This window comes from Quercus robur, chromosome 5 (assembly GCF_932294415.1).
Source record: "Quercus robur chromosome 5, dhQueRobu3.1, whole genome shotgun sequence".
NCBI lineage: Eukaryota > Viridiplantae > Streptophyta > Magnoliopsida > Fagales > Fagaceae > Quercus > Quercus robur.
In genome coordinates, this window is record NC_065538.1 from 67,353,404 (window position 1) to 67,381,285 (window position 27,882).

The window sequence follows — 27,882 nt, forward strand, 5'->3', positions numbered from 1 at the left end:
AACACCCGTAACACGTGTACGGCCAAGATTACCCCACCCTTAAAAAAAAACGCGTAAAGCCCAATTTCGCGCGCATTTATGCCCATCCGACGTGGCAATAAAGCATTTGATTGTGCTTTCACGTTGTTCAAATCACGCCGGCCTCACCGTCACCAAACTGCCACGTGTCAGTCATCACGGGTACTAGGTAGAACTTTCAAAATCTTTTTTTATTTTATTTTTAAATATTAAAAACAAATTTCTTTTGAAAGAAATTTTCCTTGTTAGCAAGGATAAGAGTACACAAAAAGTCACAAGGTGGGGCTGGTTGTTGTGACAGTTAAAGTGTTAGTTTGCATGTGAATGAGTTTTCCATGAATTTCAATTCCTTGCTCTTTCTCTGCAATTCCTGCCATTAGGTACTCTTTTTAATTCCACTCTCTCTATTTATTTAATTTTTTTTTTCCGCTGATTTGTTTTCTGAACGTGAATTCCAGAGAAAAGCAATTTGTTGTTTTTTTTTTTTTGAAAATGAAAGAGTGTGAAGAGCAAACCCTAATTGATATTAGATTGACCTTTGGTCAGTTTTGTGTAGCTGTAAAATAGTTGATTGCGTGTTTAATTTGTATTTTTACAGTTTTGCTATGTACACGAGGATTTGATTTTCTTGTTGTTTAGTGTCCTTTTGGTTTCTCGTTAGCCAAACAAAGCTGATAGTATAAATTTCAAGCTTGTTAAGAGAGTCAAGTATAGTGAACTGTGAATCTAACTATACATGTTGTTTTCTTCATCATAGTGGGTTATGTGTGCTGATTTTCCCTAAACTTTAGACTATGAGCGATTTTAGTCCCTGAGGTAGTTTAAACTGATTGCTTATAGTCCCTAACAAATTTAAAGCGGTCTGTTTTAGTCCTTACAAAACTTGAGGTGATTGATTTTAGTCCCTAATAAACTTGAAGTGATAGATTTTTAGTCCATGAGAAACTTGAAGTGATAGATTTTGGTCCCTTACAAACTGAAAGTGTTCTCTTTTAGTCCCTACGGACGGAGTGATGACTTGTCAGTTTCAAGTCTTGCTAAGTCATCTAAGGGACTAAAAGCGAGCAAATTTAAAATTCAGGGATTAAAGTCACTCATGTGCTAAATTTTAGGGAGTCCCTAAGTAGTGATGACGTATCAGTTTTAAGTTTTGCCACGTCATCTAAGGGACTAAAAGCGAGTAAATTTAAACTTTAGGGATTAAAGTTGCTCATACTAAATTTTATATTAAGTCTCTTCAATCTGTCAATTGACTTTGGACGATTGAAGATATTTTTCTGGTTGATTTCGGGCCTCCACAAGAAAAGGGAAAAGATTGGAAATGGTTAAGAACCAAATTGCATTACATTCACATACCGCTCTGCCTCACCGTACAATCCTCTCTTATACCCTCATGCCAATCTCTAACTGCCAAGTAACTAACTAACTGCCTAACTACCCAGCTAACTGCCAATACATCAGCACATGCTTAATACAATCAAGATCACATGTCTAAATACAATCTCAGCACATGTCATGATCTAATCCAATGTACCTATACACTACACTCAGCTATACAACCTGATGCAGCTAGCTCCTTAACAATACCCCCTCCTTAAAACACCTTGCCCACAAGGTGATGGAACTGCCTTGAAAGAGAATGCAGGGGTCCCCAAGTGGCATCTTTTGCAGAACCCCCTTGCCACTGAACCAACAACTCAGCGATGACCCTCGAGCGTAGATTGAGCTCCCTGCTGTCCAAAATAGCCACTGGTTCAGGATTGAGAACTCCCACATCATTCACGGCTGGTAGGGTAGGAATTGGAAGAACATGTTGCCCCAATTGCTTCTTAAGGCAAGAAACATAGAAAACTGGATGAATTCTGGATTCAGGAGGTAATTGCAACTTGTAAGCAGCAGCTCCAATCCTCTGAAGAAGTTGGAAGGGTTCATAGAACCTCAGAGAGAGCTTGTGAGAAGCCCTGTGAGCCAGGGATTTCTGCTTAAATGGCTGCAACCTCAAGCAAACCTAGTCACCAACTTCAAAAAATCTATCTGATCTATGCTTGTCTGCTTGTAGTTTCATGGCATTTTGAGCTTGCACCAAATTATGCCTCAAAACAGCAATCAACTCTTGCCTAGAATGCAGTTGCCTATCCACAGCCTCAACCTTAATGGTACTAGGAATATAATCAAGGAGTGTAGGGCAAGGGATACCATATAAAGCTTCAAAGGGAGTACATTTAGTTGAAACATGGAAGTTAGTATTGAACCAATACTCACACAAAGGTAACCACTCAACCCATTTAGCTGGTCTATCACTAGTGAAGGACCTAAGGTACTGCTCAAGACTCCTATTCACCACCTCAGTTTGGCCATCAGTTTGAGGGTGATAAGAAGAAGACATGGCCAATTGAACACCCTACAACCTCATCAGCTCAGACCAGAAAAGGGAAGTAAAGGCAGGATCCCTATCACAAACAATTGAACTAGGCATCCCATGTAGTTTGAACACATGTTGAACAAATAAGGTAGCAACCTTGGAGGTTGAATAAGGATGAGATAAGGCAATAAAGTGGACATACTTAGTAAGCCGATCCACTACCACAAAGACAACATCCATTCTATGAGATTTTGGAAGACCTTCCACAAAGTCCATGCTAATATCAGACCAAGGCTTAGAAGGAATGGGAAGTGGCTGCAACAACCCAGCTGGCCTACAAGTCTCATGCTTCATCTGTTGACATACAACACATTCCTTGATATAAGTCTTCAAGTCAGACTTCATACCCTGCCACCAAAAGTCCTGCTTCAACCTATGAAAAGATTTCAAGTACCCAGAATGGCCACCCAGGGGACTGTCATGAACATGAGACAACACCTTAGGTATTAAACAATAGGATGGCCCCAAAAATATCCTTCCTTTATATAGAATTAGACCATTATGCAAAGTGTAATGCTTAGGAGCAGTGCCTTGCTTAAGAGCAGTCAAGAGCTGATGTGACACCTCATCATTGAGATAACTTTGTTGTAATTCCTCAATCCTAGTAATGCTTGGAAAGGAAATGAGAAATAGGTATGCGTTAGGGTCTGCCACCTCATCAAAAGAGCATCCTAGTTTGGACAAGGCATCAACAACCTTGTTATCTTGACCCTTCTTGTACTCCACCACAAAAGCATAACCCAAAAGCTTAGAAATCCATTTTTGCTGTGTTGGGGGTGCCTATTTTTTGCTCTAACAAGAATTTCAAGCTTTGATGATCAGTTTTAATGATGAATGGCTTGCCAAGAAGATAAGGACTCCACCTTTTGACAGCTGTAACCAAGGCTAAGAACTCCTTTTCATAAGTAGAAAGGTGCAAACTTCTGCCCTTCAAAGCTTGGCTGTGGAAGGCTATAGGCCTCTGTCCTTGCATCAAAACAGCACCTATTCCCACTCCTGAGGCATCACACTCAATAATAGCTTAGAGAAATCAAGTAAAGCTAAGACAGGGGGATTCATGATAGCAGCCTTGAGGTGTTGAAAGGCAGAATTAGCCTCAACAGTCCATTTAAAAGCATCCTTTCTCAGCAAATTAGTCAAGGGTGCAGCTATGAGACCATAATTTCTGATAAACTTCCTGTAATAACCCGTGAGCCCCAAAAAACCTCTCAAAGCTTTCACACAAGTAGGAGTTGGCCATAGCTGCATAGCCATAACTTTCTTAGGATCAGTTTTGACACCCTCACTTGACACAATGTGCCCCAAATACTCCACTTCAGAGTAGCCAAAGGAACACTTGCTCTTCTTAGCATAAAGCTGATTTTGAAGCAAAACACTAAGCACTGCCCTTAAGTGATTCAAGTGGTCTGCTAAGGACTGACTATAGACCAAGATATCATAAAAAAAAACTAGAACAAACTTCCTCAAAAATGGTTTAAAGATATCATTCATAAGAACTTGGAAAGTGGAAGGAGCATTTGTGAGACCAAAAGGCATCACCTAGAATTCGCAGTGACCCTCTTGAGTCCTAAATGCAGTTTTAGGTACATCCTCATATTTCATTCTAATTTGATGGTAACCAGACCTTAAATCAAGCTTAGAAAAGATCATTGAACCACATAATTCATCAAGCAGTTCATCCACTACTGGTATAGGAAACTTATCTTTAATAGTGACTTGATTTAGAGCTCTATAATCTATACACATTCACCAAGATCCATCAACTTTCCTAACTAACAAAACAGGTGATGAAAATGGGCTTTGGCTTGGTCTAATAGAGCCAACTTCTAAAAGTTCTTTAACAATTTTCTCAATTTCAATTTTCTGAAAATAGAGATACCTGTAAGGCCTTCCACACACTGCTTGAGTGCCCTCCTTCAGTGGAATGCTATGCTCATGGCCCCGAGAAGGAGGCAAGCCTTGAGGAACCTCAAACACAACTGCAAATTCTTCCAATAAAGACTCTAGTTCAGGTACAGGCAAGGTAGGTTTAGCAGTGAAAAGTTGGGCTGTGATCTACAACAAAAGGCCCTTCCTAGCAGGTTTCTTGAAGAAATGGCTTGCATCTTGAAGGGAGGAATGAGATGGTCTCAATCCCTTTTGAACCACTGTCTTGCCAAGCCACTGAAATGCCATAGTAAGCAGATTAAAATCCCATTGTATTAACTCCAATGTTCTGAGCCACTGAGTACCCAAAACTAAATCACACCCTCCTAAAGGAAGCACATTAAGATCCATACAAAAGTGATGACCTTGCACTTGAACTTGCAAATCTTGACAAGCACCAAGTGACTTCACTGTAGCCCCATTGGCTATCTTCACATCAAAAGCTAGAGCTGGATCAATGGCCAACTTCAAGCTTGAACACAACCCAGCATCTAGAAAATTGTGGGTACTGCTGTGTTAATAAGAATCACGAAGTAGTGCCCTTGAATTTTCCCTTCAATTCTCATTGTGCCTGGAGAAGGACTGCCCACTAATGCATATAGTGTAATCTCAGGTGAATCCTGTAGCACATCCTGACCTTCTGACAAGACCACAGACACATCTGCCTCCAACTCCACAAGTTGTGGACTAGAGGAAGGCAATTCTTGAGAAAAAGAAACTCCTAAGAGAAAAATCCTTGCTCCCTTACACTGATGTCCACTCTGCCACTTCTCATCACAATGATAACATAGACTCTTCTTCCTCCTTTCTTCCATATGAGCAGCTGTCAGTCTTTGCAGAGGCACCTTGGTTCTTGATTCTGATGTAGAGATGCTGTTCTCAGGCTTAGGAATTCCAAGAATGGATGGTCTTGAACCATCATGAGGAATCTTACTAGACCTTCTACAACTCTTGCATCTTAGCAAGGCCAAAAGCTTCATTAAGGTTCTTGGGACCTAACATCCTTACAGGAAGTCTCACTTCATCCTTAAGCCCACTTAGAAAACAACTCAGTTTATGAGGCTCAGACAAGCTTCAAACCCTATTAGAAATAGCCTCAAATTGCCCTTTATAAGCAATAACAGAAGAGGTCTGCTTCAATCTTGTGAGTGACTCCATTGGATCATCATAAAAAGTAGCACCAAACCTTACATGCACTGCGTTAACAAATGCCTTCCAATAACTGAACAAACCAGAATTCTCAGCATCTTGAAACCAAATTAAGGCCTCCTCTTCCATGTGATACAATGCCATTAGAACCTTTTGATGTTCAGGGGTGTTGTAGTTAGCAAAGAATTGATTAGACTTGTAAATCCGTGAAGCTGAATCTACCCCTGAGAAATGAGGGAACTCCAATCTCAAAGGCTTGGCACCTGATACAACAATGGAGTTTTCCACATTCTGAATCCCTCTCTGATTTTCTTCTTGAACCCGTACCTCTGTATTACTCAATCTTTGATCCACCTTTGGCATAAACTGAGCAATTACAACCAATTGTTGCTTCATCTCCAACAAGGTAACATCATGCCCTTTGAACTTGGCAGCTAAAGCTGCAATTTTCTCACTATTTGTCGAAGCTCTTGTTTCTGCCATTGATAAGTTACTGCTCTGATGCCAATTATTAAGTCTCTTCAATTTGTCAATTGACTTTGGACAATTGAAGATATTTTTCTGGTTGATTTCAAGGACAACCGGGCCTCCACAAGAAAAGGGAAAAGATTGGAAATGGTTAAGAACAAAATTGCATTACATTCACATACCCCTCTGCCTCATCGTACAATCCTCTCTTATACCCTCATGCCAATCTCTAACTGCCAAGCAACTAACTAACTGCCTGACTACCCAGCTAACTGCCAATACATCAGCACATGCTTCATACAATCAGCGCATGCTTAATACAATCAAGATCACATGTCTAAATACAATCTCAGCACATGTCATGATCTAATCCAATGTACCTATACACTACACTCAGCTATACAACCTGATGCAGCTAGCTCCTTAACATTTTAGGGAGTCCTTATTCCTTAAGGAGTGATGACGTATTTGTTTTAAGTTTTGCCATGTCATATAAGGTTCTAAAAGTGAGCAAATTTAAACTTTAGGGATTAAAGACGCTTATGTCCTAAATTTTAGGGAGTCCCTAAGGAGTGATGATGTGTCAGTTTTAAGTTTTGCCACGTCATCTAAGGGACTAAAAGCAAGCAAATTTAAACTTCAGGGATTAAAGTTGCTCATACTAAATTTTTGGGAGTCCCTAAGGGGTGATGACGTGTCAGTTTTAAGTTTTGCCATGTCATATAAGGGATTAAAAGCGAGCAAATTTAAACTTTAGGGATTAAAGACGCTCATATCCTAAATTTTAGGGAGTCCCTAAGGAGTGATTGTTAGTTTTAAGTTTTGCCATGTCATATAAGGGACTAAAAGTGAGCAAATTTAAACTTTAGGGATTAAAGTTGCTCATGTCCTAAATTTTAGGGAGTTCCTAAGGAGTGATGTCATGTCAGTTTTAAGTTTTGCCACGTCATATTAGGGACTAAAAGTGAGCACTTTAAACTTAAAGAATCAAAGTCGCTCATGTGCTAAATTTTAGGGAGTACCTAAGGAGTGATGACGTGTCAGTTTTAAGTTTTTCCACGTCATCTAAAGGACTAAAAGTGAGCACTTTAAATTTCAAGAATCAAAGTTGCTCAAGTGCTAAATTTTAGGGAGTACCTAAGGAGTGATGACGTGTCAGTTTTAAGTTTTTCCATGTCATCTAAGGGACTAAAAGTGAGTACTTTAAACTTCAAGAATCAAAGGGGCTGTTTGGTAACGTTGATTTAGTAACGTTGTTTGTATTTTTTGGAAATACATGTAATGTTGTTTAAAAACTGAAAAGTGTTGCTTAAACTACCATACCAAACGGCCCTTAGTCGCTCAAGTGCTAAATTTTAGGGAGTCCCTAAGGAGTGATGATGTGTCAGTTTTAAGTTTTTCCACGTCATCTAAGGGACTAAAAGTGAGCACTTTAAACTTCAAGAATCAAAGTCATGTGCTGAATTTTAGGGAGTCCCTAAGGAGTGATGACATGTCAGTTTTAAGTTTTTCCATGTCATCTAAGGGACTAAAAGCGATCACTTTAAACTTTAGGGATGAAAGTCGCTCATGTGCTAAATTTTAGGGACTAACAGTGCATTTAAACCTTATTTCCATGTAAATTTTCGTTTTTTAAAATAATTGTGTAAATTGTGATGCTATTTCTGTTTTTAGTATTACTCTTGAATCATCTTGCTGATCATAATCTGATTTTTGGAACACAAAATTGATGATTTTTCTTTTTTAAATTATTGTTTATAGAATTGGAAGAAGAATGCAACATTGTGATTGAATGCGAGAGTGATGGATTCTGCAAGGAGTTGGTTTAAGAAATTCCAACCTAGAGTGAAAACTGAACCCTCCAAGAAGGAAACGGAAAGTGTGAATGATGCAAATAAGTCTGTGAATGATGAAGTACCTTCAGATGCAGCACAACAGAGGGCAGCAGCAGCCAAGCAGTATATTGAGAACCATTACAAGTCCCAAATGAAGTGTTTGCAAGATAGGAAGGAGAGGTAAGTTTGTCAACACTTATATGACCTGATGCTGTGAGGGACTGTTCTATCTGTTGGAGAAATGTTTGCACTTTTTATTTTTATTTATTTTGACATTGTTATGATGTAGTTTCTTCTGCAATGTGGTGGCATAATGTTGGACTTTTGACCATTCTTGGCTTGTGTTTACTTCCTGAGTCATGACTTGGAATACTTGTATTGATTTTATCTTTGAGTTCGGTCATTTTGTTGTTTGGATTTCTTCCATGATTTTTTTTATTCTTTCTAAATTTTGCATGATTGGAATTGCATCTATAATGCTTAACTTAGATCTTCAAGAAGCAATACCATTTTTCTTATAGTCTAACCTTTAATCTGAGATTAAAGTGTGAAATCCAGGCATTTAATACCCAAAAAGGAACAATTATTTCCAGTGGTTTGAAAAGTTTCAGAAGTATGAAAAAAAGAGCAGCTCTTCCTTTTAACATTAAGCTTATTCCAATAAAATTGAAGTATAAATATTAACGCAGTGAATTAATGTATAAGTACACCTTGCCACCACTACGCTGTTGCTACCATCATTTCCTACTTCCTTTACTCCCTCTTTCTTGCCACCACCACCATCTTCCTCTCCCTCTTCCCTCTAACTTCTCCAGCACCAGTGCTGTACAACCATTACTACCTTTTTCTTGTGAGTTTTTTATTTTTTATTTTACTGTAGTTATTTTCAATACAGCCAAACACTGAAAATTTAATTTCAGTCTCAACCACTTAACAGAAAATCCATTGAAAATATTTTCCACTGAAGACATTTTCTCCAGGAAACTGTTATATGCCAAAACAACAAAGTCTAATTTTGCAAATTTCCCTTCATTTTGTACTCCATTGTGCATGTGTTGATTAGTATTGTTGTATTGTCTTTATTTCCTGCCTGTTAGTTCTTGCTTCTATTGAATGCAATAAAATTTTCCATATGCTTGTAAACATATTGGTCTCATCAAGTAATTCCATGTTGTACTTACTTAGTGTTCCTCCTGAAATAGGCGCTGGATAGTGGAGAGAAAGCTTGCTGATGCTGAAGTTTCGAAGGAAGAGCAAATGGATATTCTGAAATATTTAGAGCAACAGGAGACAGAATATATGCGCCTTCAAAGACATAAGATGGGTGTTGATGATTTTGAACTTTTGACCATTATAGGAAGGGGTGCATTTGGGGAGGTTCTATTCTTACTTTGCCTTCTAGTATTGTAATGTCAATGTGCTGATGTCTTTCTTCCCAAAAGATCTTTTACCATTTTTCTCTAACTAACCTTTTTTTTTTCGTAAGTAATTATAAATAAAAAAATAAAAAAGATTTTTTTTTATAAGCAAAAGAACTGTATTGAAAAAAGGGTGTTAAGGTATGGTGACTGTATCGCTAACAAATTTGCTGTAAATGTGCAGGTGAGACTTTGCAGAGAGAAAGCTACTAGGCATGTTTATGCAATGAAGAAGCTGAAGAAATCTGAGATGCTCCGCAGAGGCCAGGTACTTTTTGAAGCAGTAGTACTTTACTGAAATGAAGTCTGAATAAATAACTAACAGCCCATACACCTGATGCAATGATGCAAATATCCTTCTGGGCATTAAAAACTCTAATATCATTTTCCTTACTTGATGCTCTCTTAGTAGTCATGAAATTCTGTTAAAAGAATGGAAATTTCCAAGGCAGAGTTAGGGGGGTTCCAATTGCTCTGTGGCCAGCCAGCCAAGCCCACCTGCTTATGCAAAACTAACCCCACCCCATGGGGACGCCCTTTACCAGCCCCTTAAACTCCCAACCTAGAGATTTCTGCTCCTTTCCCTGAAAAGCCAAGCCCATCTGTGACGTGGACCTGCAGCAAAGAGTGACCTTTAGGCTAGGGCTTGTTTGGCAGAAAATTTTTGTAGGGTTTGGGATATCTAGAGCTAAAATTTTGCTGGGTAAAGGCTGGAAAGTACTAGGGAATTAAGGGTTTCTAAGAGGGTAAGGAAAGTGATGCAGGAAAGATGATGTGCTGTGATATGATTTAGATTAGATAGAAAGTGAGTTGCTTAGAACACATTATTAGGTGGTTAGGCACCTCTGCATAGAACATGCAGTTCTCAAATAAAAGCTCTCAAGGATTATTTTCAATCATATATCAAAACTTATCTACAAAGTGCCTACATTCTGCTACTTATACTAGTTGTTTGGTTGGCAGTCTCTAGATGGTTGTCAAGTGTCTAAATCCTATTGGCCAATGCTTAAGCAATTATCTAACTAACTAACTAATTAGGATGTAGTTGCTTGAAATGCCCTGCATCAGAAAGGAATTCGGTTAGGAGGCCAAACAAGGAAGTGAACTCAAATTTCTGGGTTGCTTTCTGGGCTGTGAACAGTGCTTAGTGTTTTAGTATTTTGGGGTGTTTTGGAGCTATTTTGTGGATTGATGGTTTAGGATTTTTAAGAATTGGATTTTAGGGTTAGGGAGGAGATTGAGTTGCTGAAAAACAAAAAAAGAAGATGAAACAGAAGGCATCACAACTATTTTTTTCTTTGCATCACACTAAGGAAGATGAGGATTGAACACGCAATTCTCAACAACCTCATTGCTGCAACATTCACAAAAAACCCAAAGCATTTTTTGAATTGTGAGTGTTGCATCAATATTTACAGAAAACAAAATGATGCCGGACAGGTTCACAATGGGATGGGAAATGGAGATAGAATAAGAATTTAGGGATAAATAATCAAACCAATAATAAAGATAGGCCCTAGGAATTAACATTTAGGGTTTGCTTGGAATTAGCACCAAGCAGGAAAACTGAATTAGCTTCTTGCAGTTGAAAAAAGAAATCCAACATGAAATTTTATTTCTCAACAATCTGTCATTTATGTTTACTGGATTCTTTTTAAGTAGGCTTTCAAGGGAGCATCAATAAGAAGGAAAATAATAAAACCATAATCAAAACATAATCCCACATAATCCTCAATCACTATAAGCTTACATCAATGGAAATTCTAAATTCAAAACTCAATTAGCACTAATTTTGAGCATGGCACCACAAAACCTACCTTAATAATATTTTTACTGTAGGGGACTTATCAAAAAGGTTAGTACTAAGTTTTAATCACTATGAGTTTGTTTGGATGAGCTTTTTTTTTTGTTTAAAACATTAGTGGGGTTAAAAGTGTTTTTTTATTTATTTTTGATAAGTTAAGTGGGGTTAAAAGTGTTGGGTGTACACCTAGGTTGCATGGACACGCCATTTTTGGCGTTGTGTCGGTGTCAGACACGTGTCGGACACCGAAACAGGTACAACTCACCGGATTCCAGTGTTTGGCGAGTGTCTATCTTTTTTTTTTTTTTTTTTTTTTTTTTTTCGACACAGCTCCACGTTGCATTTCATCATACCACCCTCTTCATCATCTCTTTCTTCTGCATTGCATTTCATCTTCTTCTTCTTCGTCTTTGTGTTCTACAAATTAGCTTATGAGCCTAAGTGTTTTCTTTTTATGCCTATTAATCTTCTTTGCTTTCTCTCTTTTTAATTTCTTAGTTTGTGTGCCTCACATGACCTGGTCATTACTTAATACTGAGTGAAGTGAAAGGTTGAAAGACTAGTGCCTAGTGGGTTTTATTGTTTCCCCACATACCAACCACGTGGCTAATAACTTTTGTTTTTCAAATTTTTTTTTTTAAGAGTGGGTTTCCGTTTTTTACCTTTCTTTTATTATTATTATTATTATTATTTTTTTTTTGTTTTAAATGGTTGTAGGTAGTATATTATTATTATTATTATGAGGGCTAATATATTTTTTTGAAGGCTAACATATTTTTATTCTTAAAAAAAGATTAATATATTAAATTATAATATGCATTTATAAAGACTTTATTATCTATACTATACTATTGCTCTTAAATTGGTATATATTTACCATTATATGAAAAAATATGTTTAGGTATATATAGAAAATATAAATAAAAATATTTTTAATAATTTATATCCATAAATAAAAAATATGAATTTATTTTTAATAAATTCATACTTTTTATTATGAATTTATTTTTGTTTCTTTACTTAGCCTTTTGTTTTGCCTTATAAATTATAAATGTATTTTATGTCTAAAAATATTAAAAAATATGCCTGAATATAAAATTTAATGAATTATTTAACTGCCGTGTCCCCGCTATGTCGTGTCCTTATTTTTCAAGAATTGCCGTATCCCTGTGTTCGTGTCCGTGTCCGTGTCGTGTCTGTGTCTGTGTCGTGTTTGTGTCATGTTTGTACAACATAGGTGTACACATGTGAGTGAGGTTCCACATTAAATAATATGAGTTTGTTTGGATGAGCTTATTTTGTTTAAAACATTAGTGGGGTTAAAGTGTTTATTTATTTATTTTTGATAAGTTAAGTGGGGTTAAAAGTGTTGGGTGTACACATGTGAGTGAGGTCCCACATTAAATAATAGTGACAAGATTGGGACCCAGCATAGAGTACAATTTTCTGTAGTAAACATTGAATCTCTAACAAGCTGCCTAGCCTAATAAACAAAGTAAGCTTAGCCAAACAAACCCTAAGCACAAACCTTAGAAATGGTAAAACTCACAAATAGGAACCCCATAACATAATAGAACCATAAATAAGATCCGTTGTAACCTTAGTAAAAGATAAAAGGTTTGGCCTTGACACCCTTTCATCTTCTATCTTGGAGGTATACATGATGACAGCATAACATCCTTCTTTCCAATTGGTGCATTTAAATTTTCTGGAATGACAAAATCAATAACAGGAACCATCATTTTAGGCAACACATACGTTGCTTGGCTCATAGAATGGACTAGGGGACCAGCCTCCTCTTAAACTTCTAGGTGACAGTACTTTTTGGCACATCGAAATATTGATCCGATATTATTTCAGCCCTTTTCAAGATGGTTTGGTCATTTAAAAGGAGAGCAATTAATGCACCTTTGAGGAAAAGTGAGTTGATTCAAATCATGGGAATGAGAAAATATAAAGGAAGACAAAAATAACATTAGTAGAAATAGTAAAAAATGACATGTCAATTAAGGAGGTGATAGAGAGTATGATTTTGGATAGGATACATGTGGCCAACCGTCAATCTGACAAATATGTTAAAAATTTAATCAATTTTTAGCATTAAACATGTCAATTATTTGCATATAATTTCTTCAAACAGACTGGGATCATGCTCTTGATAGAGAGTATGATTTTGGATAGGATACATGTGGCCAACCGCCAACCTGACTAAGGCTTGTTGTTTTTGTTGTATTTATGTTAAAAAATTAATCAATTTTTTGCATTAAACATGTCGATTATTTGCACATAATTTTCTCAAACTGACTGGGATCATGCTCTTGGTTTTTTAAGATCAACATTTGTCTTGTTAGGCCAAAAAAACTTAAGAAAAACAATTTTTCTTTGACATTATAGATCTCATTTATTTTGCATATTGATTAATTTTCATATATATATTTAAATTTTATGAAATATGTACTGTTATAGAATCCCGATCGAACAATGTAGTAGTTTATAAATATTTTTTTGAGCATAATAACAACTATATTTTGTATAACACTTATCTTTTAATAAGTTTAAATATACTGAGAAAGGAATATTCAAGATATACAACAATAAAGAAATCAATAATCATGCAATGATTGGAAGATATGAAAAATCATTAATGAAAATTCAGAAAAAAATTGACCCTAAGCATGAAAAATAAATTATTGTTTTCAATGAAAATTCAATCGTTAATTTCTTTTACAATTCATATTGATTAAAAATTTCAAATTAACTTTGATTTCAACCTTCTCTTTTATTCTTGCCCCTCCTAGTTTAAAATCCTGGCTTTGCCACTGGAATTTCAATTCATATTTCCTTGCTGATTGTATTTTTTTGTGAAAAAGGGATTTGCTTATTGTATGTATAACATTTTTATTATTATTTAATAATCCTTTTATTTTTTGAAGGTGGAACACGTTAAAGCTGAAAGAAATCTTCTTGCGGAAGTTGATAGTACTTACATTGTCAAGCTCTACTGCTCCTTTCAAGATGATGATTTTTTGTATCTTATAATGGAATATCTTCCTGGTGGTGACATGATGACGTTACTAATGCGCAAAGATACCTTGAGTGAGGATGAGGCCAGGTTTTATGTTGGGGAGACGGTCCTTGCCATCGAGTCTATTCACAAGCACAACTACATCCACAGGTTTATATAATTGATCTATGCCATTGTTCCACAATATCTATAATAATATCCATTTGTTAGACATAGGGTACGATGGTGATATCCTCACAGGTCACAGCATAAGTCATTTAATAGTAATAAAAAACCTTGTGGTGGTATTTACTTGATATTGTATGCCTAAACTTGCCATCTGCTCTGAGTCTGCTTCTGTCACTTCATATTATTTCTCAAACAGTGATATTTCTGTATACGTTTGCAAACAAGTTCTTTCTAATAACTCTAATAACTCAAGAAAGTAGCCTTATCTGCAGGAAGAGTGATGAAGAAAGGCATTCATATCTGTTTATAACCATCTTATGAGATTTTGGGTCATAAAATGTTTGATGTCAAGGATCCTTGTGGCCTGCATTTTAAATTTTTTTATTTTTATTTTTTATATTGTACCCAGTTTAATATTTCATTTGCTACATTTTCTTTTGGGTCCTTTATATTGTACCTCATGCATTTGATAAGTCTACTTAGACCACTGTGGAAGTGAGTTTTCCTTTCTGTTATAGGGATATCAAGCCTGATAATTTGCTGCTTGACCGTAATGGCCATATTAAGCTTTCGGATTTTGGGTTGTGTAAGCCCTTGGACTGTAGTAGTTTTCCGAATCTTAGTGAGAATGACCATGGAGTGGGAAGGAATTTCAAATCTTCATTGGAGAGTAGCAGCCATTCTAATTTGCATTCTGCACCAAGGCGGACCCAACAGGAACAGTTATTGCATTGGCAAAAAAACAGGCGAATGTTGGTATGCTCTCTATTATCCTAGAATTGACACATCATTTGTAGGGCTTAGTTCCCTGGGTGAAATTTTATTCTCTGTTTCTCATGAAACGCATATTTTGGATATAAAGTGCAACTGTAGATTATTGGTTGTGAAGTTGGTAAAATTGCCTTTTATCACTCACACTTAGCTCGCTTTTCAATTGCATTAGACAGCACTTGTTTAGCTACTTTTGCAGACTCTCTAAATTAGGTGTCATCAAACTTACAGTACCTGCTTAGACTGGTGAAAAGCTTTTCCTGTTTGCAGAAAATAATTTTGAATTCTGCTTTGCATATTTTGATGGCATATTAGATTGTTCCATTTGAATTTTTCTATCAAACTTTGGAAAAGGAAAAAGAATATACATGACTGGAATACTAAGGCTCTGGTTGGATGAGGGAATTTGATCGGAATTTCAGCTTAAGATGGCATTTTTGAAATTTAAATGTCAATTTCCTATTTTTGGTTGATAAGAGTAATGACGTCAATAGTCCTGACAACGTAGAATATGGGATATTGAAGGTCTATGCTAATATTCATAATCTGAAGGTACCATTGAAGAAAATAACTTCCAGAAAATATCTTTGTACTTTCTTGTCTTTGAGGGACTCCAGTAAAATTAAGAGAAACTGAGCCTAAATTCTGCAAAATGACTTAAATTTTTGAGAAGCAGACTCAAGCCTAGTACTACTACCAGCAACCTCCATCCAACCATTTGTGGCCTTTCCTGGCACCTCAATTGCTCTCAATGGCCCCTCTTCTACCAGTCACCCTCATTTGGTCTGCAGTGATTTTGGTGGTCACCACTGACTACTATGTTAGCCAGCCAGCTTTTGGCTGGTTGCCAGGCAATTTATGTCTACTGCCACCCCTTGACCTATTTTTTTTTAAACTCAAAATTTCGTTGTTGGGAATTGTTTCCTATTGTTGAAAATTTTACTAAAGGAAACTAGAAAGGATATAAATAGATCTGCTATATTGGTTGTTGGAAAATGTTCACTGTAAATGTTTCCATATAAATAGATCTGCCATGTGCCATACAGGCTTATTCAACAGTGGGAACACCAGACTACATTGCCCCAGAAGTACTACTGAAGAAAGGATATGGAATGGAGTGTGACTGGTTAGTTGATTCTTTAGTACACATCACAGTCTAGACAGGTAATTTGTTTTCATTTGGTGACAAGATATCTGTATCAGGTGGTCTCTTGGAGCAATCATGTATGAGATGCTTGTGGGTTTTCCACCATTCTATTCTGAAGAACCAATGTCAACATGCAGAAAGGTAATTGTGGTGTTAACTTCATCACGACATTACATTCTGTAAATATGTGACATACAGATTGTTGAAGAGTTTATTATTATTAATTTAAAATTAGCAATATAGTTTTTTAATGGATCATTTCTTATTTGTGTTGTAATCTCTTGCAAAATCTGCAGTGAGCCACTTAAAAATAGGGACCAATGAGGGAGTGAGGAAAAATAGAGCACTGTTGGTTTGGATTTCGATTCTAAGGGCTAAGGCTCTCCTTATCCCCAACCCCTTTCATTTTCTCCTGGCCATGTGTGTTGGCCACTCTTTTGAAGGGTCCTACAGGGTGTCCTTTGCTTACTAGTGTGAATCCTCGTCTTTGCTCATGATCACTTAGGAACTGTCGTTGCCTAATGGGAAAGTCCTTAATATCGCTATCATGTCTCTATGTCGCACAACCTCCCATATCATTTACATAATGAGAGAGAAATTTAATAGAAACTAGACTAATTCTGAAATCATTTTATGAAATTTATAAGAAATTGTGTTTGCTATAAAATGATAAACAACGCTTTTCTCCCACTAACAACTAACAATAATTTAGGGAACCTTGTGTGTTAAAATATTGATTTCTTGTCTCAGATTTTCAGACGTATGTCATAATGTTAGTTAATGTTACATTCATGTCTCGTCTGAGCAATTTGCAATAACCATATAGTTGTTTTTCCTGAAGTGTGGACATTAATCTTGCCTTTATTTATTGTACATGAAGACATCTCTGCTAACATCTGATATGTATATTCTTATCAAACAAATGGTCAGTTCATGCATTGCAGATCGTAAACTGGAGAACTCATTTGAAATTTCCTGAAGAAGCTAAGCTGTCTACTGAGGCCAAAGATCTTATTTGCAAGCTTCTCTGCAATGTTGAGCGAAGGCTTGGGACAAAAGGAGCTTTTGAAATAAAAGTTGGGATTTTTAGACTCTCTTTTGATTAATTGTGTACATGGGTAATTTATTTTCTACTATAACTCAAAAGTTTCAACTCATATTAGGCACACACATGGTTTAAAGGATTACAGTGGGATAGATTATATGAGATGGAAGCTGCTTTCATTCCAGAGGTTAACGATGAGTTAGATACTCAGAACTTTGAGAAGTTTGAAGAGGTGAGAGTAATGGTTTCTTTACATCTTGTTTCTCTAAAAAGTGATACTCTTCACCGCCGTTTCTTTTCTCTCACATGCACACTTGAGTACTCATGCCTACATTCCATAATTTGGTTTTTATATGTCAAAAATCTAGAAAAGTAATTGTCATATTAGCATTCCAACATTTTATTAAAGCGCTTCTATAGTATGGCAGTTTGCTTTGATGACATGTTTGCTGGTATATATAGTAATTTTATCCCCTAGTTTACTTTTATCTTCATTGACTGAAATTGTTGGCATGTGAATTTTACTGTCAATGGACTTCTAGAAGTGCATTTCATGTGAAGTTTCCTGGCAATGGACTTCTAGAAGTATTAATTGTATTGGCTATGTTTTGTTTTTCATCTGCTTGAGCTAAAGGACCTTTGAAAGACACATGTATAAATTATTCTTTCCCCTTTCTGGGTGATGAATTCATTTTGCAATTTTATTGGTAATATTTATTCATTTCACTGTGTCTGCAGTCAGCGGCCATGGAACAATCTTCATCAATGGAACAATCTTCATCAAAATCGGGTCCATGGAGAAAGGCAAGTTTTATAATTTGCATTAGTTTTATATTTTGTTGTCTTGGGAACTTTTAATTTCTATTGACCCGATCTTACTATTTATCTGATTTGCTAATATGTTTTTTAAAATTTATTTTCAGTACATAGTTTGTTTAACTCTGAAGTTTGTAATCATTATTATCTTAATAAAACAATTAAGAGGATCCTTTCCGATAGTATTTCAGAAAAGGTAGATAAAGATACTGGGGAAAATGAAATGCAGTTAGGACGATGCAGAAAGGAAAGAATGCAAATTCCTTTCAGCATTTTTCCCCCTTTGGTTTCTTTTCTTTTGGCTACCAACCAATTAGGAAGCTCTTTAATTTCAGGGCTAGGGGCTTGCTGAAAGAATGATTTCTCACCTAAGTGGACAGACCAAGAGTCAATACACACTTGTCCTGTGTTAACCACATACCTCTGAGTCTCAGACCACCTTTATTTAGAATTTATGGTTGTGAGAGATTTGAGTTGATGGAAGCTTAAGTCCTTTTCAACTTTTAAAGGGCTTTTGGGATGGGATTGGGCTCTTCTTCTTATCATTATTTTGGTTGGCAATTGTTGCACTTCTTTACATAGAGGACACAATTATAGAAAACTCAAATGATAAAATACTGTTTTAGTGAAGATCTCCTGGGAATTCCCTTTACTTCTATTTTATTACTGCCATTAGTAATTCTTATTATCAAAAGGTCACTTAGGTTGTTTATGTATTTTTCTGAAAAGTCCAAATGATCCTTCTGTATGTTTCATAGAGTTAGTCAATCTATATATAACATATGGCTCAAAATTAGATGTATGCTAAACTCTTTCAAACATGTTTGAGCAATTCAAGGAGATGAAGTTCTCCCAACTCAAACTAGTGGGTACTGTGTGTTGAAAATTGTTGCATTTGACTTATTGGAGTCTGTCTTCCATGGGCATCTGTGTGATTCCTGGGGACTTTTTTTTTTTTTTTTTTTTTTTTTTTTTTTTTTTGTGGTGGTGGTTGGGGGGGAAGGTTATACCATTAAGCCCCTCAAAGAAGTTTTCCATCTATAAAACCCATAAGAACATTGTCAGATCCTAGAAGCCCAAAATTGGGTACCTCTATTGAATGACCCAAAAATTAGTTTCTTTCATCCCCCCCCCACACCTCCCCAACGGCCCAACCCCCTTTACAGCCATAAGTCTTCTGCATACATCTGTTATGGTAATAAATATAAAAAACTTATGAAGATAATTTTCCTGCTTAGAGTCCCTTGTCCCTTAATCAAATCCTTTCCTTCATCTGGCTCAAGTATGCTATGACAGCTGTTGTTTACTGTGAAAGTGTTTTAGGGTTTGATAAGTCAACCCTAACACATAAAATATTATTTATATATAAAAATACATGATACTATTGTTTTGCCCCTATTACTCATAACACTCCCCCTCAAGCTGGAGAGTATATATCATACAATCCTAGCTTGTTACATAATAAAGCCAAACGAGTCTTACATAAAGCTTTAGTAAACATATCAGCAATCTGGACTCTTGTAGAAACATATGGAGTAGCAATTACACCATCTTCTACTTTCTCCCAAGTAATATGACAATCTACTTCAATATGCTTAGTTCGCTCATGGAATACAGGATTAGAGGCAATGTAATTTGTTGCTTAATTATCACAATGCATAGTCATAGGCAGCTTCACAACAAATCTTAATTCCCCAAGTAAATGCTTAATCCACATAAGCTCACATGATGTGTGTGCCATGGCTCTATACTCAGCCTCTGCACTAGACCTGGCAACAACAATTTGTTTCTTACTTCTCCAAGTAATCAGATTTCCTCCCAGAAAAGTGCAATACCCAGTAGTGGATTTTCTATCTGACGGTGATCCAGCCTAATCAGCATCAGTGTAGGCTTCTACCCGTAGGTGACCATTAGCTTTATACAAAAGACCACGGCTTGGATATGCTTTAAGATACCTCACAATTCGAATAATTGCCTCCCAATGTGGAAGGCGGGGATCTTTCATAAACTGGCTCAAAACACTAATAGCAAATGATATATCTGGGCGAGTAATTTTGAGATAATTTAGTTTACCAACCAAACAACGATATCTCTCACAATTAGATAACAGCTCCCCCTGATCTTCATACAATTTGACATTAGGATCCATAGGAGTCTCCACTGGTTTAGACCCTAACAAGCCAGTTTCTTCCAAAATATCCAACACATACTTCCTCTGTGATAAATTGATGCCTTCTTTAGATCGTGCTACCTCAATACCCAAGAAATAATGAAGTTTACCCAGATCCTTAGTTCGAAAGGAGTTTTGAAGGTATCTTTTCAAATCATCAATACCCTGCTTGTCATCTCCAGTTATTATAATATCATCAACATATACTATCAACAAAATCTTTCCTCTATCAAAGGTATGAGAAAACACAGAGTGATCAGAATGGCAATGTCGCAATCCAAACTTTAACACTAGATGGCCTTATGCAACCTACACACTTTTCCAGACTCCCCCTGAGCAACAAACCCAAGTAGTTGCTCCATATACACCTCTTCCTTCAAATCGCCATTCAAGAATGCATTTTTAACATCTAACTGAAATAATGGCCAACCCAAATTAGCAGTCAAGGAGATCAAAATCCAGACAGAAGAAAGTTTAGCAACAGGTGAGAATGTCTTGGCATAGTCAACACCGTATGTCTAAGTATAACCTTTGGCAACGAAGTGAGCCTTCAAATGCTCAATAGAACCATTAGGCAAATACTTCACAGTATACACCCAACAATAGTTTTCCCTGGAGGACGAGTAACTAAAGACCAAGTAGCATTTTCAAACAGGGTAGACATTTCTGCCTCCATAGCAGATTTCCAGTCCGAGATGGACGTAGCCTCTTGGACAGACTTAGGAACAATAGTAGAATTCAAGGATGTGGTAAAGGCATAAAGAGATGGAGAAAAGTGACCATAAGAGACAAACTGAGAGATAGGGTGAGAGGTACTAGAACGCTTACCTTTGCGCAAAGCAATTGGAAGAGAGGCAGGATCAAGAGTCGGATCACTAGGCGGGGTAGAGGTCTCTGTTGGAGGTTTCTGCCGACGACAATATACCTGGAGTGGTTTCTTAGGAGATTCAATAGGAGACACAGGTGGTAGGAGAGGAAGACAAGGAGGAGAACTGTCACTAGCAAGCGAAGGAGAGAAATAGGACTGAGATTCATCAAATGTGACATCAGCACTAATGAAACGACGCCAAAGAGTAGGTGAGTAACATCGGTATCCTTTCTGAGTACGAGAATACCCAAGAAAAACACATTTAATGGATCTAGGATCAAGTTTGTCACTCCCTGGACCTAAGATATGAACATAGCCCACACAACCAAAGATCTTAGGAGGTAGATGAAACAAAGGTGCATCAGGAGAGAGCACAGTATAAGGGATCTGACCACCTAGAACAGTGGAAGGCATACGATTAATTAGGTGGCAGGTAGTGAGAACATCATCACTCCAATATGATTTGGGAACATGCATATGAAACTTTAAGGTACGAGTGACCTCTAACAAATGATGCATTTTGCATTTAGCAACACCATTTTGTTGTGGAGTATGGAGGCATGAAGATTGGTGAATTATACCATGATCATTAAAAAGTTGAGACAAAGATGTATGAAAATATTCACGAGCATTATTAGACCGAAAAATACGAAGTGAAGCATTAAACTGAGTCTTTATTTCCATATAAAATGATTTGAAAATTGAGTACAATTCAGACTGTTCTTTCATAAGATAAAGATAGGTTACTCTAGAATAATCATTAACAAAAATGACAAAATATCTAGATCCCAACAATTAGGGAGTGTTTATTGGACCCCAAATATCATAATGAACTAAATGAAAAGGACTACTAACACGACTCTCATGCCTAGGGGCAAAAGGCACCCTGTGGTGTTTACCCAACTGACATGCTTCACATTGTAAAGACTCAATTTGATGACACGACGGAAATAATGACTTCAAAATCTTGAGAGATGGATGACCAAGGCGACGATGCTGAAGAGGCAAGATAGACAAATGAGAAGCCACTAAACTGGAAGAACCACATTGATCCAAGTAATACAGTTCACCGGCTTAATGGCCTCCACCAATAATCTTCCCTGTCTTGAGATCCTGAAAGATACAATGAGTGGATAAAAAAATGGCAGTACAATTCAAAATTTTAGTAAGCTTACTAATTGACAAAAGGTTAAAAGGAAAATCAGAAATATATAAGACAGAAGAGAGAGAAAGATTAGGACTAAGATTGGCAGTGCCCAAACCAGAAACTGTAGTGGCTGAGCCATTTGCCAATGTAACATTGGGAAGAGTACTAGATTGCTCAAGGTCAGAGAGTAAACTTGAGGTACCTGTCATATGATTAGTAGCACCTGAGTCAATGACCCAAGGGTCCTGAGTGGCAAGACAAGCAGCGAAAGTACCTTGTTGAGCCAAAGTAGCAGTAGAATTAGACTCAACAAAGTTGGAATGCAGAGACAAGAGGCGATTGTACTCTTCCTCAGGAATAGAGACTACTCTAGATGTCGGTGGAAGTGACTGCGAAGGTGGTTCTTGAGCTTGAAAACTAGCTTGGTTAGCTGAGGGTTTACCATACAACTCCCAACAAAAGTCTACTGTATGATTCTCATCATGACAATAAGTGCACTTACGAAGACCACGTCCTTTACCACGACCCCCTTGTTCACTACCACGACCCCCTTGGTCACGACCTCCATGGCCTCGGCCCCCACGACCTCGACCTCCATGACCACCTCTATTACTCCCCATATAAGTGGTAAAGGCAGAATTTATCACCAGAAGGTAATGCATCAGTATGGGAGGAAGAGAAAGGGTCAATACTTGAATCAGATAATGTGGCCTGTCGACGTCTACCAAAAACTTCACTCAATGAAGGGAGGTCTGGACTAGCTAAGATTTGTGATTTTACTGGATTCAAACTTTTAGGCAATCCAGAGAGGAAGCGAGCAACATGCATAGAATCTCGTTGTTTCTTCATAATTTTAACATCAGAGGAGATAGGCTGATAAATATTGAGTTCTTCACATACACCCTTAAACTTGTTATAATAGTCTTCTAAAGACATATCACTCAAACTCAAGGAGAAATAATTTTGATGAAGATCATAAATCCGCTTCAAATTGTTAACACCAGGGTAAAGTTCCTTGGCTTGTTCCCAAACAAGTTTAGCAATCGGTAAGAAAACCAAACTACAACTGATCTTAGACTCCATGCTATTCCACAAACAACTCCTAATTTGTGCATCTTTGGCTCTCCATTCAGCAAATTTTGGGTTTGTAGGTACAGGAGGTTCCTTAATCATGTAATCAAACTTCTTTCTACCTAGAAGAAAGACTTCAACTACCCATGCCCACTGAGCATAATTACTACCATTTAGACGAATGGAGGTAATTGATAACATATCAGGAGATAACAAATAATTAGGGGGCTGAGCACTGTCTTTGGACTCCATAATAGCAATCTGAAGAACAAACTAACACTAAAGAAATAAGCTGGACTGAATTAAAACAAACTCCAACCAGCAACCAATGTACTTCAACCAATCAGCCACGTCAACAGTAACTCATCTATCAACGAATCAACATCAAACTATTCCAAAAAAAAAAGAAACAAGGCAGCAACAAATCCATACCAACACCAAAAAAAAAATTGTCCAATCCACCACTAAACATCAACCTAAGGCTGCCTGAACATATACGCAAAGAACGTATTGAAGAAGAGAAGAAAATTAGACCATGGTTGAAACCCTTAACTGAAAAACTCTAACGGCAGCGCTAGGGTGCAGGAGCGGTGGCGCGAGGACCGGTGAGTAAGTTAGGATGGTCGCCGGAGGAGGGCGAGTAAAATCCTGCCTCTCTCGCGATCAGGCAACGTCGATTTGGTGTTGCGAGACCGGAGAGAGGGTCATCGGCGCTGGACAACTCTTTCAGCCACTAAATTGAGATCGTCGGAGTCTCTACTAGGGTTGTCGGAGCTAGCAAGTAAGGATATGGTTGCTGGCGACAACAATATCGGTGGGTGGTGGTCGGAGGGTTAACGGCAGCGGCGGCTTGGTGGCTCTGATACCATGTTGTTTACTGTGAAAGTGTTTTAGGGTTTGATAAGTCAACCCTAACACATAAAATATTATTTATATATAAAAATACATGATATTACTGTTTTGCCCCTATTGCTCATAACAACAGCAACTCTAGTTCCATTACCTCCTTGTCAGACAAGTGTTTCTATATTAATTCACTTCTACGAGAAAAGTGTGTATCTGGGATGTATGAAGGCTTTCACCACTAGTGGATGTATGTGCCAAGAATTCAGGATAAGTATCTGGCTGTATTATTTTACTTCCACGAGGAAATGTTTCAAAGGAAATGTTTTATGGTCGAGACTTAGCTTCCAGGGATCTAAGGGTATACATGATGCCACGTCATTTGAAATTCTATTCTGCCATATAAGGAATGATAATTGATGTCAACTGAAATGGCACCATGTACACCCTCATATTCTTGAAAATTAAATCTTAATCATGAAATGGACCCTCTCATTTTTTCCTCAAAACTTTATTGGATTGGTTCTGTAGTAGGCAGCCATTCCATTTTTGTGTTTTTGATTGCTACTGTCCCTATTGTATACTTGAGTGACTCCTTTTTTGAGTTTTTAATAAAAATTTTCATTACTTATATAATTTTTTTTTTAAACGGACCCTCTCATTTTTCCTCTCACCTGGTGCATCTAGTTAAGTTTGTCAAGTTCAAGATGGTATTTGATAAATTTTCACTTTTCCAAAAACAGCTGTTAGGAAATAATAAATTTAATCATTTAACCATTATTTTAAGAATACTATCTCTCACTTGTGGCCCCAAACTCCTCAACATGTGAGGCCCAACATGTGGAATTTTTACTTTTTTAAATGGGAGATAGTGCTAATACAAGGTTCGAATTTAGAACCACATGTTTTGATATCATGATAAAGTACCACTTGTCCTAAAAGTTTAAGTTATTAAAAAATGATAAATTTAATCATTTAATCACTATTCTAAAAGTATCTATATCTGCTATGGCTTTAAGCTAAACTGCCTTGTTTATATTACAAGAATATGATTTTGGAATAGAAATGGTTTGCAGTTTGCCCATAATTTTGTGGCAGAGGAATTTTAATATCAATGCAGCATCTGTTGATGTCATTATAAATTCACCTGTTGCTGAACTTTCTCTTTTCCATTTTAACTCTTCTATACCAATTGTCTAGCAGTATAGTGTAGGATATGTGAGAGAGATCTCTCCTCAACGTGGTCAGAAATTCAAGAAGTCCTTTGGATTATTAATGGCATTGTTTGGGGTGGTATCCAAGTGTGTATTGGGTTAGTGGGTTACATGGCTTTCTTATATATAAACAACGAAAACTAAAGAACAATATTTTCTTTCTTAAGGTTATATTCCCTCTTCCATTTCTCCCCTCCAGGGATGTAACTTGTATGATAAGCTTCATAAGGGGTTTGTCCATGATTGCAATAATATTTCATAATATTCCTTCTTAATTATTTTCTTTTCAACTTTGTAAATTAAAATGTTTTCTCTAAAAGAATTCAACGTGCCAAATGTGTCTAAGATGTGCTTATGTTTGACAAATCTGATGCAGCTAAAGGTTCCCTGCTTCGCATGTCTGCACTACCAAGTTTTATGAGTCTGTTTGTAGTGACTGATTATCACTTCATTTGATTACAGATGCTTCCATCCAAGGATGCAAATTTTGTTGGTTATACGTACAAGAATTTTGAGATCGTGAGCGAGGATCATATACCTGGCATTGGTATGTATCAACCTTTATAAATTCTTTACTTATGATGCTGGGATATATCATTTATAGTTTTTTTTCTTCTTAAATATAATATATTGTTTATAGTTGCTGAAAATATTCTTTATAGCAGCCCTTACCATGGTTGTCAAAATCGCGATCTGAATTGTAGGATCGCATGATTTTACAATCCTACCTCACCAAAATGTTTAGAATCGCACAAGGATCATAAAAATTGTAGGATCGCATGTAGGATCGTGTTGGATCATAGGATCGTATGGGATCCTACCAATCCTACCAAAACGTACAAATCAGTTTTTTTATTTATTTTTTATTTATTATTATTATTTTTTTAATTTCATCTTTATAAGTTGTAATTTGTAATCTCAAGACTAAGACATTGTACTTCATAAATGTATCAACTAAGTGGTGGGACTCATATGGAGATGACTTTTTTGAATTGAAAATTTTTGCTATTAGAATATTGAGCTTAACATATAGCTTTTCAGGTTGTGAAAGTATTTGGAGTACATTTGGAATGGTAAGACCAAATGACTTTGGTATGTTATCCCTCAGTTGAGAATTCTCTATTAAAATTGGTACAACTTAAAGTGCACTAAAAAAGGAGAAAATTGTTTAAACCAAAAAAAAAAAAAAAAATGAATGAGTTGGTATTTGTTATGTAAAACTTGAAGATAAAAGAGAAAATACTTAAACCATCAAGTGAAAAAGAAGAAATTGGTTTGAAGAACTTGTCTTCAAATGATGAGTGGTTAGCAAAGTGTGTCGACCAAAAAATGATGGTACACATTTTGATGAAGATAATGAAGTAATAATTTTAATGCCTTCCTTTATAGATTAAAAAAAAAAAAATAAAAGGTTACGTGTGTATAGTGTGAATGTGTGATCACTATTGTATCATTTGGTTATTAATGTTAGGGATGATAAGGGTTCAGGAGTTGCTACGGAAGGAAAAAAGTGTGCTAGTATTTTGGTACTTGGTTGGTTTCTAATTAAACATTCACTAAACTTTTTAAATACATTGCATTAAAACTTAAATATATTTATTTCATTAGTATAAATGTAGCGATGTAGGACATGCAAATTACATCATATGATTAAAATCTTTATTTTCTTTTATTGAAGATTCATAATTTACGTGATTATTCAATATACAGAGTCATTATCAATGTGTTTTTTGCTTCAAATTTGAAAATAGGTAAGATCTTACGATCCACGATCTGATTTTATGAGTCCTACGATCTTACGTAAGATTCCGATTTTGACAACCTTGGTCCTTACTATGTATGCCAAAAAAGAGGGCGGAGGTGTAGATCATACCATTCGAACTGTAATAAAAAAACTGACATTATTTAATGGCCATTATAGCCTGATATATCTAATTGTTTTGAGACTTTGTATTTTAGCTTTCACTAACTGTTAAGAGGTTAACCTCAATACAGCTCAATTGAAGAAAAAGACCAACAAGCCCAAGAGGCCTTCCATTCAGTCATTATTTGGTACACTCTTCTTTAACTAGAATTGCCTGACTTTATCTGTATATTTCAATATGTATCTGCACTCTCATACCTCTTATTTCCATGTTTTTCCCCCATAGACACACCCGATCCACCTGTTTTGGGAAGCTTTCTCAATGTTTCAAGTACAATATCAGAGGTCTCTGAAAGCCCTGAGCCACTGCCTCATTCTGCTAGACCTGCACAACATCAACACAAGCCTATGAGATGATAATCAGTGGCAGTTCACAATTGTCCATAGCCAAAGCAAAGATATAGGATATACATATTTATATAATTTTTTTTTTCCTTTTTTAAGAGAAGCAATGCTCAGTATAGCAAGGATTACATACTTTGTAGCCGAAATGTTGAGAAAGGATTACATAATTATGCACTAATAGTGGAGATAATTTCCTGTATAATCACCTGTATGGATAGCAATTGAAGAAAATTTTACGCTATAACTTTGTATATGTAAAATTATGTCAAGCTGTTTGGGTTAAGTTCA

At 36.5% G+C, this 27,882-nt stretch overlaps 1 protein-coding gene across 4 annotated transcripts; it reads left to right on the forward strand.

Annotated features, from left to right (window-relative positions):
- Nucleotides 1-213: 213 nt before the first annotated feature.
- Nucleotides 214-27,882, forward strand: LOC126726776 (uncharacterized). 4 transcript variants are annotated; one of them, XM_050432126.1, is made up of 14 exons: nt 214-398; nt 7,745-7,998; nt 9,021-9,195; nt 9,421-9,504; nt 13,974-14,215; nt 14,752-14,989; nt 16,051-16,130; nt 16,208-16,292; nt 17,096-17,227; nt 17,315-17,428; nt 17,935-18,000; nt 25,788-25,872; nt 27,321-27,377; nt 27,476-27,882. In XM_050432126.1, exons 2-14 carry the CDS (start codon nt 7,787-7,789, stop codon nt 27,604-27,606), a joined length of 1,701 nt encoding a protein of 566 aa, XP_050288083.1. In that variant the 5' UTR covers nt 214-398; nt 7,745-7,786; the 3' UTR covers nt 27,607-27,882. The 4 variants fall into 4 exon arrangements, with proteins under 4 accessions (XP_050288083.1, XP_050288085.1, XP_050288086.1 ...); XM_050432127.1 differs by lacking the exon at nt 214-398 and adding an exon at nt 4,595-4,616; XM_050432128.1 differs by lacking the exons at nt 27,321-27,377; nt 27,476-27,882 and adding an exon at nt 25,988-27,032.